This window comes from Ahaetulla prasina, chromosome 7, assembly GCF_028640845.1.
Source record: "Ahaetulla prasina isolate Xishuangbanna chromosome 7, ASM2864084v1, whole genome shotgun sequence".
Taxonomy (NCBI): domain Eukaryota; kingdom Metazoa; phylum Chordata; class Lepidosauria; order Squamata; family Colubridae; genus Ahaetulla; species Ahaetulla prasina.
The window spans coordinates 31,613,605-31,627,694 of NC_080545.1; the positions used below are offsets into that span (position 1 = coordinate 31,613,605).

The 14,090-nt window shown below is 39.9% G+C and overlaps 1 protein-coding gene across 5 annotated transcripts in view; it reads right to left on the reverse strand.

The window, feature by feature from the left end:
* CAV1 (caveolin 1) overlaps nucleotides 1–8,222 on the reverse strand; it is a 53,177-nt gene extending 44,955 nt beyond the window's left edge. Inside the window, exons 1-2 of one of the 5 annotated variants that reach the window (XM_058191490.1) lie at nucleotides 7,473–7,885; nucleotides 5,569–5,733 (exon numbers count right to left, since the gene is read on the reverse strand). In XM_058191490.1, the coding sequence (XP_058047473.1) occupies nucleotides 5,569–5,733; nucleotides 7,473–7,502 (195 nt within the window). In that variant the 5' untranslated portion in view covers nucleotides 7,503–7,885. The other 4 variants (XM_058191487.1, XM_058191485.1, XM_058191486.1 and 1 more) reach the window with 4 other exon arrangements.
* Between the last annotated feature and the right edge of the window lie 5,868 nt (nucleotides 8,223–14,090).

Genomic DNA, 14,090 nt, shown 5'->3' on the forward strand with positions numbered 1-14,090 from the left:
TCGTGAGCTCAAAACATATTTATTCATTAAAGCGGGACTGGCATAATTAGCGATGAATTTTAATTGGGTTTTCTTAATATTTTAAAATTTTAAATCTAAATTTTTAATTATCAGCCTTTATAATTTGCTTTTTTAAATGTTGTTTTAACTGTATATATTTTGTTTTTATTTTGGCTGTACACCGCCCTGAGTCCTTCGGGAGAAGGGCGGTATAAAAATTTAATAAATAAAATAAAATAAAATAAGAAAGTTTGCAAACATTTCCTCTAAAATATGAATTTTTGCCCTTATTTTTCTTTCTTGTGAGCTGCCTTTTATTCCCAGTATCTATCTCTTTCTGTTTGGATATGTTGTTTGAGAGCGATGTAGATTCCATTCTGCCGTCTTTGTATCACTAAGCCTTGTAAGATGTTCTTGCTTTGTGACCTTCAGCTGCTCTAAAGAACAAGCTAAGAAGTATGTTCTCTGAATTCCCCAAACGCTCCCTTCTTCCCAAGCCTATTTTCTCTTCCCAAATTAAAAGAAAGTTATGTTACAGTATTAAGCTACTTTCTCATGCATTGTTCTGCAAGAAATCTTAACTTTATGTACTGTGGGACAACGTTATGCAAATCCAATTCAGTGTGTTGTTCCTCAAAAGAAATTCAGTATTTAGTAGTGCTTAGTTCTACCTAAAAGTATATTAAGAGTCTCAAAATTAACTCTCTCTCTCAATTGGATTTGCAATGGATTTGCAATTTGCAATCAGAGTATTTGTCTTGTGGGGAAAATTCTTCTGGATGATTGTTGGGTTTAGAAGAGGTACCTCTATGGTAGTCACTGGTGGAAGGGTCTAGATTAGAAGGCCCTTTGATCTAGCCTAACAATGATTCTTTGATGGAGAAAGTGAAAGTTTCCTATCTTTTTGGTAAAAATTAAGAACTAACGGAAACCCACAGCAGAAATGTGACAATCCTCACTTTAGTGTACCACTATAGAATATAGATATACTAGATTTAATTGGCAATCAATTAAAAGAAAATCCTTGAGAGAATCTCGGGGAAGTGAGTTCTGGCATTAGAAAACATACAACAGGGAGAAACATCCAAATATACAATCTCTTAAGTAATATATGTTCCTAACCAGTTCACTGAACCACTTGTGCTATAGTAGGAAACATCTGAATTAGCTTTGAGACAAAAGAAATGTTAATAATGCAAGCAAGACATTGTGAGCAAAACATTGTAAGCAAAACACTGTGAATGATATAATTTCCTTTCAGGATATGAAATAGCTTAAGAACTACTTCAAGCCTATGAAATATGAGCATACTAGATTTTGAACCTCAGTTGAAAAAAATCTATTTTGAAAACTCTAGTCATATATCCCAAATATATACCATCTGTTTATTCAATTTTAATGGATGCACCATATATATACATCCAGGTACCAGGAGTGTTTGCAGGGATGAGTCAAAGAAGTCAAGATGGAGGTCACAACTGTGCAATCAAAGCCCTGAGGCTTTTGGTATATGTGTTGATGTGACATGCATGTCAAATGTGGTGGCACTTCAGTCATGTAGTCATAACCACCATCTGATTATTTGACTTCATCACAGATGTCAGTATCTATATACTCTTGTTCTATTACAAATTAACTACAATTTCATAAAGCTAACTAAAACATAAATAACCAGAATCAACTTGTGTCCCCTTCAATTTCATAAAAGTCCTTCATAGAAACTTGGAAATTTAAATTCCAGAAGCACAAATTCAGTTGCTTGTTGGCTGAAAAACATTTTCTTTTATTTGTCAAATTTACATAGCTGTCCATTTCACAAAAAAAGTGACTCTGGAACAGTATTCAACAAAGCTTTCTCGTGTATATCAACCTTCCTCAGAAATACTAGAAAAACCTTGCCCACTCCAATATTCTAACAATAGTGTTAAACTCAGTTTTTTTCCCCTTTCAAAACTTCCACTAGGCAACACTGCTGTGTGACATGGATTTCTCTCTCTTATAAGTTTCAGGCCTGATAATGCTGTACAACCTTAACTGATACTTCCACGTTCTTCCCAAATTTGCCACCAAATGGCAATTTCTCATATGGAAAAAGATTAAAATGATACAATACACTAAGAGGAATAACTTTAACTGTATTTAATTAGTTTCAATGTGTTTTAATTAATTACATTAAATAGAAACCAAACCATTTTTATTCTAGCTTTCCCTACTTTTGGTCTGTTCTTCAGCATACAGTCTCTGGCATTCCATCGAAAAGCCAAGTGCAATTTTCAATTGTTGCATGTCTCGGTTTTAAGTCAAGTACACTTCAGAAGGACAGGCTCCCAAGATTTCAATTATATTCCGTTCTCCCTCAATAAACATATCTCCAAATGCAAATACCCAGAATTCTCTTTGATAATCCCCTCCCCCCCGGAATTTCCACTGGCCATTCCATTTGTTGGAATGGATCAAGTCTGGCTAACATGGCAACAAGAGATTCAAAAGAGTCCATCTACCTCATCATTACTTGTAATTTTTCTTTTTTGGGGGGGGAAGGGGGGAGGCATTTTTAACAGGCAAAAGGTGTCTACAGGTACAATCTGGGCTGATGAAGCTGGAAATGCTTCTGTTGCAAAACATCTTGCATGAAATCCAGGTCAACATAATGGAAGCAGTGCAGGCCAGATGGGACTTGGAGCACGAATTGACAGTATAGAATCCAGCCAGACCCTTTCCAGCCTTCCCTAATGCATGGTCCCAGGGCTGACCTGGACATTATTGTAGGCATATAGTACATTGGCTGCTTCAAGTATCAGAGGAGAAAAAGTGAGGAAGAAGGGCAGATTGGACCCTATCCTTACTCTCCTTATTCTCTATCTTCCCCCCACCTCTACCATATTCATTGCTTCCGCCACAGACCATGCAGCCATTGCAATGACATCATTCCTCTGACTTACTCTACTGACTGCAAATGTTTACTGCTACCACTTTTAATGGGCATTAGTATTGAACACAGGTGTCAAACTTGCAGCGTAATGTTGCCATCATGTGACATTTTGCAATGTTTTTCCCATCGGAGCTGGGGTGGGCGTGGCCTGTGTGTGACACATCTGGCCCATGGGATTCCAATTTGACACCCCTGGTATAGAACCACCTTTTGGGAAACCCTGCTTCTCCCTTTGCTTTTACTCCACTATTTTAGTTTGGTTTTGCCCTTTTCTGTACTTACACAAATTCTAATTCTGCCATCCTACACTAGCCCATCTGTGATCTATGATGCCACAGTGCCTGCATAGGCAGAAATACTGAGATTTGAAGCTAGAAAATAGTGTAAAATAATAATTACTTTCTTTTCCTCAACTGTGAATCCACATCATATAAATTTTCAGATCTTTTTTTTTTTCAGTTACAGAAATCTGGACCATCTTTAGAACATGGGTTTGCATTTTTTTTTTCAAACTGCAGAACCTCTTAATCATCAACAAACTTACTGAAATCTCTGAGCACAAAATGGAGGCCATGGCATTTTTTTTTTGTGGGAATACAAGTTCCACCCTTTCTTTATACTTAAAGAAAATTTAATATGGTTGTTGCTAACTGCATTTGATTGAAGTTTTTAAAGAAAACCTTTTGAAAAACTCTGAATCTGAGTCTAGTATTGTGCATCCAGAATTGGTGAATTTATTCTAAGGCCAATCTGCATGCAGTTACATTCTAAATTTACTTGTACTGGGCAATGGTTCAAAACAAAATGTCACCACTGTTATATTTATGGCTTTCAATGTGAGGCCATATGCAATCCCCCAAAACTTATATGAGACTTCTAGACCATCTCCAGAAGTTGCCACCAGATGGAAAGGGTGAAAAGTGAAAGGTGTCCTGAGAATTAACTTAGTTCAAATTATGTTTTTGTCTTGGCAAGCCCTGTCTACTTTATGTGTGGCCTCCAGTACACACCTCAAAGTGTGCATTTCAGTTTTGCAATTGTTCTTTTTAACTCCTATATTTTATCTTGTTTTTAACTTTGTTTTTGACTGTGGCTTTTATATTATTTTATTGTTTTATTTGTAAACCGCTCATTCATACAAGTATGATGGACAATACACAAATTTCATAAATAAATAAAAGTCTACATACAATTCCCAATATCCAGGCTTTCCCTCCTTTAATAAACTTCATCTTAGAGTTGACATTTCCTTCTGTGACACAGAAAAGGGGGAATAAGTTTCTAAAGTGGCATTTCATATTAGCGGTTGTTGAAAATACCTATCTATTTAAAAAACCATTTGCCCAATTCCATCATTTTAGAATTAAATAATCCAGAAGAGAGTAAACATTGTAGACCTACTCTTTTCCATTTGTTTAGCTTACCAATTAATGATTCGTGGTTCTCCCCTCCTCCTCTCTTTTTTTTAAAATTTGAATTTATATCCCGCCCTTCTCCGAAGACTCAGGGCGGCTTACATTGTGTTAAGCAATAGTCTCATCCATTTGTATATTATATACAAAGTCAACTTTTATTGCCCCCAACAATCTGGGTCCTCATTTTACCTACTTTATAAAGGATGGAAGGCTGAGTCAACCTTGGGCCTGGTGGGACTTGAACTTGCAGTAATTGCAAGCAGCTGTGTTAATAACAGACTGCATTAGTCTGTTGAGCCATCCGAGGCCCCTTTTGTAACTCTTCCAATCTTCTGAAGGCAGGTTCTTGTGAACAGTGTTATGTTTAATGAGAAAATATTCAAATGGATGTTTCCTCTTAATCACACAACCTCCCAGACTTATTCTAGGTAGCAACTTGTTTTCTATGATCAGATGTTGCAAAATAATGCAATGGTTATTCAACAGACAGCCCTGAGAAGTGAGTGTAGAATTAAAATTACCCAGTATTAAAAAAAAAAACAGAATCACATGGCATCTTAAATATAAACACATGTAGAATGTCAAACACTTTATGGAGGATGGCCAATCCCACCCACTCCAAAACTCCAAAGCCAAAACACCTTTCTACAAGATCTACTGTTCTTTTTTATGTATCTTATGATAGTTTACTTTTTCACCATTTTAGCACTCTTGTCACTAGCACGGTTTCCATTTTACAGATGATCAACAAGTTATTCAAATATTAACTTGCTGGAAAACAGAGACCCACATTCAGCTGCATGCAATTTTTCCGGATGGTTATTTACGGAACAAGTCATATTTGTAAAAGGTAATAATATACTCAAATAAAGAATCCATTATGAAGGTAAACATTAAAAAGCTTCACGCGTGCAGTGGAGTGCTTTTCTCGTTCTAAACATGTTAACTGATCCATTTGGCCATCAAAATTGCTTAACCGAGATAAAGGTATACATCCTGCATCTCTCGGCTAGTTTATGCACCCACCACCCTTAAAAAAGTGGGTATTGAGCGACATTATGCAAACCTCTAGCACTGTATGAAAGCCCGAACTTAAGAAAGAAACTGTCATGAGTTTCCCTGGGGGAAATCCCTGCGCATCTTCCGTGGATTTTCTTACTCCCTCAATCCATTCCGACACGGGGTGTGGGGAGAGCATAGAAATGGATCTCCGACTCCTACCTTCACCACTTCGTCGTTGAGATGCTTCGGGTCCCGGTTAACTAAGTCGATTTCTTTGGTGTGGACGTCCTGGAATTCCTTCTCGCTAAGTTCGTCAGCCATGACCTTGTTGTTAGGCTTGTAGATGTTGCCTTGCTCCCGGATAGGCCCCGTGTAGAGAAAATCCTAGAGAGGGAAGCGGGGATGGGTGGGAAAACGATCAGTCCACCGCGTTGCCTGAACTGAGCGTCCCTGGGAAAGGAAAGGAAAGGGAGGGAGGGTGGGAAAAAGATTCCTGCGACGATTCAGAGCTGCTGGCTGAATTGGGGAGCAGATCAAGCCAGGAGGAACTTCATCCGGCCACTGTTCCTCTGGGCTGGGCTTTTTAAAAAGTACCACCAACACACCCCTCTGTGAACCGGTCTGAGTTGCAATTCCACCTCCCGCCGCCAGGGGGCCTCTATAGGCAGAAGCAGGGCGAGGCGAGCTCCGCGGGGCAGGGAGCGGCTACCTCGCCCTTGAATTCCGGCGCTTCCAGCTTCGGGCGCCGAAATCGCCGATAAATGTAATCGCTGCCAGAATTACCCACCCTCCGTGGGAGAAAACCACCCTCCGTGGGAGAAAATCACAGATCCTTTGGTTAGACGGAGGTTCTTGACTTCAGTGACCACGATATTTTGCGCATTGCATGAGCTCCCCTTTGATAGAGTTGCTCTCGAGGAAACGCGAGTGCATCGTCTAAAGTCTCCTTTTATTTCGTTCTAGGATCTGCTACAAAAGTGGCTCCTTGGACTATCCAGGCAGGATCTGAGGTTGGCATCAAAGCTCTTCGCCCGCCTCAGTTGAGCCTCCCAAGGAATTGGGGTAAGTGGGAAAGAGGCCACGCAGCGATCATTAAAAGTACAACAGTTTTGGCCCGATTTTCCCGCAGGCAGGTTTGGGATGAAGAGGGCGATATTCGTTACTATTAAATCGCGGAATGATGAAGGAGACTTCAAAAGATTTAATTTGAAGTAAAGTGACAACGAAAAGTAAAGTTTCAAGCCTTCTCCAACTTGGAGCAGGTCAAAAATCTTGGCACTCTAATACCCAGCACCCACCCAGACTGGACCGCGTCGGAAAGGCTGCCTGGTTGATGGTGCCCGGGAAAAAGGAAACCAGCTTTGTAACCTTGCTGCGTTTTGGGGAGATGCTCCTAAAATGAACGGGAAATCGGCTTTCCCGATGCCCGGTCGATTTTACTTCAAAGGATAAAAAACAACAAATCCCGAAACCTCAGTAATCAGCCGCGAAAACTCTCCGGCGGAGGCCCAACCCGAGGCATTCTGCTAAGGCAATCCCAACCTCGCTTCCCTCTTCTGGATGGGTGCAACAGATCTGCTCCTCCTAAGAGCGAAAGACCCATCTACGAACGTGTGGCCGCTGGACTTGGGACAGCGTTCTCGAGAAATCCTCTCTCCCGCCTTGATTAATAACCACAACGCTCGCTCTCTCGCTCTGTGTGTGTGTGTAATACTAGGGTCCTGCACCCGAGAGATTTTGCAGAGGGCAAAGCCTCCCCCACCCGCCCCACACTTACGCGCCGAGAGCCGTTTGCCTGCTGGCCTCAGGGTGGAGACGCCCGAACTGGTGCGGTCTTTCGACTGCTGCGGGGCGAAAAAAACTGAGCAACCCAGCTCGGGGCGTGGGGGGGAGGGGGAAGGAAAGAAAAGTGCCCTGCCAAGGAGATCGAGTTACCGGCCACCACCGAGAGAATAACCTCCCCTTGCCCGGAAAAGTCCGGATTTCCTCCCCTCTCGGGAAGGTGTTCCGAGGTGGAGAGAAGGAGATAAGAGGCGAGCCAAGAGGGTTCGCGAGACGGCTGGAGCAGGTACCGGCTGCCAGGAATGTTGAAGCAGTTTTCAAAAATGCAAAGCAGCTCCTACCTCTGAATCTACGTATTTGCTCCCAGACATGCTGTCTTGGGCTGGCTTGAGGCGCTGCAGAAATCTTTCTGATAGATAAATTGCAGGATCCGAAGAAGGACGGGACCTGAGGCTGGCAGCACACACGATTCCACCCCCCCCCCCGCACCCGCACGCACACACAGAGACGGCTGCCGAGTGGGAGGTATCTCTAAGTGGCCGGGTTGGCCGCCCGCCAGAGTTTCCTTCTGCTGGGGCAGAGTTGATAGGTCTTGAGGCACATCCCTAAGGGACGCGAGGGGCGGGGGAATGCCACCGACTACAGGACACCCTAACCACGTCCACCAGATTGCCCCACCCGCCTCTTTATTCCCCAGTTGAAAGCCAGACGCGATGCCTGTTTTTAGGCCAGCAACCCTGAAAGTCCCGGGTCCACGCGTTGGCACTACCTCTTGAGCGGCCTTGCTGCTCCAGCTAAAGAGAAAACAAAAAACCGAACACCAGTTGCCTTGTTTGCAATTGCTCGTTGCTGGGATTGCGGTCTTTCTTTAACGGTTAAATAAACAAAAAAAGAGAGTCTTCTACTGTTCTGCCTCTCTCCTACTGTCAAAGCTGTGATGCAAAAGTCACGGGGCTGCCTTGGGGTTCTGTCCCAAGACGAGGAATCATGCGTAACGATTGAAAGAGTTGGCCATCGAGGGGGGTCAAAACTTAGGAAGCTTCTGTACGAAAAACCTTCCAAGCGTTGGAAACTTGGGCTTCCCTCTGGGGGACTGAGGACCTTTTGTTCCTGGTTGCTACATTTCAAACTGTTTTTATTTGCTTGGTTCTCTCTCCCTCCCCATTCCCCCAAAAACCTGCCTCCATAATTAGTACAGTATGCATATGATTATATTAAAGAGCTGGTTTGTTCTTCATGGTGTTTTATTAAACATAACCTATTGATGGTACCATAAACAGCAGAAATAGCAAATGTGTTGCCTACAAAGGTAATTGTATTGCCACCCGGATTGCATTGGCATTGGAAATGATAATTTAAAGGGAGTATGGGGTTGCCTGGTAATGTACAGGTATTTTAAAGGGCATTAATGGCAGAGAAAAGAGAAAGAGAGACTCCAAATTGTTTTGCTCATATTGAAAGCATGGAATCCAGGGTGTGGTTGCTGGCAGCAAAATAAAAAGTGTAAGAAGGAGCTTTAAGAAAGTAAAATAGGCAGAGAGTCAAAATAAACAGAGACTTAGAATGGGATAGTTGGGACACTGGGTCCAATCCTCCAGCAAAATCGTGGAAATTTAATTAAATATCTGGTTGTCCAGCATATACATTGGACAATGATTTGATCTTGCTTAGGATAAACAAGTTGCACAGGATTCAATCATTCTACTGGCTGTAATGAGAGCCAAGTTGATGCAGGTCTTAAAGGCATTGGGCTAAAAGTGGGAGACTGGGAATTCTAGTCCTGCAGGGAGAAGCTAGCTGGGTGATTTGGGGCCAGTCCCTTTTCAGTCCAATTCCAGGAAAAAGGTAATGTCTGCAAACGTTGCCAAGAAAACTACATGGATACACTTGTAGTCACCAGGAGTCAAAACTGAATAGAAATCATACAAAACAACAAACATGCACAAACTTGACTTCAATGGTCTGCTGATAATAAGACTAATATTAGATCTCACTAATTATTTTGTATCTCTATTTCATTTGTTCAATGTATTCCAGAAGTCTCATTCTTTAGAAGACCACTCCCTTTCCTTTGTTCCAGTGTTGGTATTTCAGATTCACTGCTGCCGTTATCTTTGTGTCAAGACTGAATCCAGTGAGTGGATACAGAAGGATTGGGAATTACAGTATTTCAACAGTAGCCAACCTCAATTGAACCCAGCCCTGCTATGCTCATCCTTCCCACCCACCCCCAAAGGATAAGGCTGCATAAATCATGGGAGCAGAGAGTAAAACTTGGTTTGCAGAGCCTTTCTGGTAATCTTTAAATTATTTGTAAAGGCAGGTTCATACTTGAAGAGTTTTAGCCCAAAAAGTTATCGGAATTGTCCAGAGGACAACGCCTTTATTTATGATAACTTGATCTCTTCTAGGCTCCTAAGCAAGATAATTTTGCCACACCTCAGATGCAAATAGTCAGTAATAAATACTGAAAAATGATTTATCATAAGCCTTTCAAGCCCTTTCCCATGGGCAAGGATATCTTAAAAAGTCCTACATACAATCCAGGAACAGCAAAGTTTGTTAAAAGAGCTGTATGAAATAATTTACCATAGTAAAAACCAAGAGCTAGGAGGATAAAATGGCCAAGATTTGGCTCCAGAAAGTTGCTGTCAGGCAAGCTCTTTATGAAAATAATATTTAAATGTCTTTTTTCCTCCCTAAAAGCTACCTGATCCTTAGTTTACAGGGAACAGCTGAAGCAGTGCTTTCCCTGAAGAGCTTGATGGGTCACTGGCAAACCTTATTCATCCTAATCACAAGTCATTGAATTTCTCTCCTTCCTTCCTTCCTTCCTAATTTACTATTTGCATTAGGTATAAAAATGCTGTCTGTCTCTTCAGTAAGCTTTAATATTTGTCAAAACTTTAAAATCCTATGTAACTGTTTTTTGTTTGGTATGTTTTTATTTTGTAACAACCATGCAAGATTGCAAGATACAGTTCATGGAATGTTCCATGCTGGCACAGTTTATATTTGGTCAGATGAATTCCAGAACATGTTAGGAGGAATTGTGATGTCTGGTAAAGAGGTCAAATATAGCTACTTAAAGTCAGTTGTGAAATATGGATATAAAAGAAATGCAGATATTTGAAACAATTTGTGATAAATGAAATACATCTCTAAGATCTAGAAAAGCAGTTGCAGTTATAGTTGAATTAACCAACATTTTTATATCTAGGAAGCAGAGCAAATTCCCTTCTGAAATAAATATACCTTTCAGCTTCCTAATTTATGAAGCAGAGTGAGCATCATGATATGAATTTAACTTACATGTATTCCATGTTCAACAGAATGCTCACTGGAGCAAATTTCAATTTATGTCCAAATACAATAAATAGCTGGAATGCCTGTAAAGCCACCTTTATGAAAATGCCTCCATTCTTTTCTAGCAATTATATACTGAAGGAAAAATAATAGCTATATAACACGTCCTTGGAAAGAGAATAAAATATGACTATGAATATGGACTGTCCTTTCTTCAATAAACTGTGTGTCAGCTTCTTTGGATCCAGCAAACAATTGCTACAATATAGTAAGTCCATCTCTGGGGGCCCTTTGCTGCTATATGTTGCACAGAGTTGAAAGATGCAGTTTACAGAATGGTTTTGTCTACTAGATAGCACAATAGAGTCATGAGGTGCCTTGTTTGTTTGTTTATCACATTTCTACATCACCATTCACTTAGAAGATAGTCCAGTAACGGTGATGTGGGCCTAGGAATCTTGTAGAGATGGTGTCGCAAGCATTTTTGGTCAGGATCTTAATAGAAGTCCTAATAGCACTGACTACTAGATGGAGCGGCAACATGTAATAGATTCTAGATTATCCAATCTGGACTTTGGGGATAACAGAATTAGCTATCTCCAATTGGTTATGTTGGATGGGATGGGAGAGCACCAAGAAATATCAGGAGAATAAGCTAGACTGGATCTGAAAGAATTTTCTAGAAAAAGATTGCAACAAATCACTTACCGGTTCCTCCCTCCAAACTTTTCTTTTCTCTGATGAATATCATTCTTTCAGCAGACAGATATGGCTAATAAAATAATACTAAATTAGAACAGAGAAAATACTGGATCCAGCTAGTAATTAATTAAAGAGGTTCAAATAAGAAAAAAGCTCTATGAAGGGAATGGTGGCAAGGATGCAGTCACTCTTCCTTTCCATTCTGTTTGCTGGAGGCTACTTTCATAACTAATCCAGTTACCGGTATTCTATTTGGAGCAAATAAATAAACAAACACAGAAATAAACTTCACTTTCACTTGATATTGTTAAAGTGTACCTTACTGAGAAGCAGAAACTCTTGTCAAGTCAACTGGTTGCATAGAAGATTCGGAAGGAAGCTACAATATCAGATTCCGTGTGTGGCATTTTGGCAAGTGCATCAGTAGACGGTGGACAGGAAGGGGCCAGCAACATTGGCTAAGTGTCCTTCTGCTTCTGCTAAATGATACCCAGTCTGTGCAACCTGTCAGCGTTGTTGTAAGAGCAAATTTACACTGATGTATTTTGTACTCCTCATAGCCTGGAGACAACATGTTACACTAGATGCCCATATTTCTCCCGATCTCATTACATTGCCACCAGGCTGTAGGAAAGTCTCACTCTCAGTGATGTTTTAGGGCCCCAAAGGATTGAAGAATGTATAACTCTCCAGATATTGCTGAACTTCATCTCCCACAATTCCCTACTGCAGTCTTTGCTAGCTGGGGTTGTAGAATTGTAATTCAGCAACATTTAGAGGGCCATAAGTAGAAATGATACCAACATTTGTGGTTTTTTAAAAATATTTTTTTCAGTTTGATTTTCCTTTAAGAGGTGATGTTTCATTTTATATCATTCTATGACAGTGATTAGTTTGACAGAAAGGAATCATTCTTAATACATGCCATTGTTTCGCAAATTATTATCCCAGAAACCAAAGAAGGTGATATACATTATTCAAACACATAGAGAAGATGCATAGGGTATAAATGTCCTGTGTTAACTTCACTTGGTGTCTGCTTTGTCAAATATATAAATAAAACCTTCTATTGCAATTAATGAGAACTTTATATTCTCATTAAAAGGATTTTGAAAATACAAATCACTCTACATTTTACATCTGTATTAGACCTGGAGGTCAAATCCAATCTGATTGATTTTCTAAAGCCTTTTAAAACATTCTCATAGAGGTTTTTTGCAGCGTATGAACAAAGCAGATCTTGTGATACAATGCTTTGTGATATCCACACAAATTGCTTTTTTCTAGAATCATAGTCCTTTTGCCCAATTATTCTTGCTCAAGAACCAATTTGATGTGCCATGAAAGGCAAGGGTAAATCACTTAATGTATTATTATCTATGTACTATACTATAGAAGGGGAACTCATCAAATTTGCAGATGATACCAAGCTGGCAGGAATAGCCAACACCCTAGAAAACAAGGGGGGTTGGATCCTTTGTCAGGATCCAAAAAGACCTTGATAGACTTGAATAATGGGCCCTATGCAACAACATGAAATTTAATGTAGAGAAAAGCAAGTTTTTACACCTAGGAAGGAAAGACCAAAGGCACAAATACAGAGTAGACGAAACCTGTCTCAGACCGGAAGCTCAGCTTCCCGGTGAGCGCATACGTGTCAGAGAACTGCTCTTCCGGTTTCTGGTGCTCCCGTGTCTGTGCATACGCACACTCCCGTTTTGGCACTCGGTGCCGAAAAGGTTCACGAACACTGGAATAGGGTCTCCTGCTTTAGACTAAAAGATCTCAAAGGTCCCTGATTGATTCTGATTGATACTTTTTTATTCTTAAGGAATGGTATTTGGGATGTAGGTGCTAAAAAACTTAAAATGACTTTGGGGCCAAGAGTTTGATTTGTTAATGCAGGTATATATGAGCATTTGCAAAACAAGATGCCTTTGGCCTATACTGTGCTTTTATCAACAGCCAGCTGATTCAATGCAACACGTGCAAAGTAGATGTCAAGTGACAGTAAAAGGAATACTATAACCTAGGACTGGATAAGATTGTCCAGCACATCAAACTGCCTAAAAGAAAGAACAATCCATGTTGCAAGCATGAAACCTGGGCATCTAGATTTTTATGCTAATATATGCTAAACGTGGCATGGACTGGCCTGTCATATCATACCTCACTTAGACTTAAAATAATTGTCACTTTGAATGAACACTAATCAGCATACATTAAAATGAAATTTTGTAAATTTTGTCTTTTTCTTCCAACCATTCACTTTTTTGTTTTGTTTTAAGTTAGATGTAAAAAGGATCCTAGCAGATGCCCAGGAGTCTATTGATACTGCGGTAAGGGTGGTCATAGGCATTATATTGCCTATTGATGGTTTAATGTAACTTTGTTAAAAGTGAGTCCACTTGGCAATTGAATTGACATACCTATTTCTGCAATATTTGTCTATGACTATAATAAACTTTAATAATAAATGTTCTTTGCAAGAGAACATCCTTCTAACTATATCAGTAATATATTTATTATGAGAAGTATAGTATTTATATTTAACCATAAAGACAGAAAAAATTCAATGTTGTATCAACCACTTTAATAAAAATAATCTTTAAAATACATACTGTAGAATTGTTGCCTAGGTTGTTTGAAGCATTAAAGGGAAATTACAGGAGGTCTTGTGTATGTTTTGAATTCAGCCTGAACATTTCAATGGAAGTTTTATATACGGTAACATAATCAAAGGCTCTTTGATTAATATTGCTAATTGAACATTTGTGTGTTTAAAATGTATATAAATATTGCACAAAGTAAGAACACAGCTTGTAGATTAAGTTCTGCACATCCTAGGGTAGAAAGGAGTATCTACAAATTTCTTAGTTCTATGTCAGATGCTTAGTTCCCAGGTACAGTAAATGCTATACTTGGTTCTTTGTATAGAATTCAACCTCATT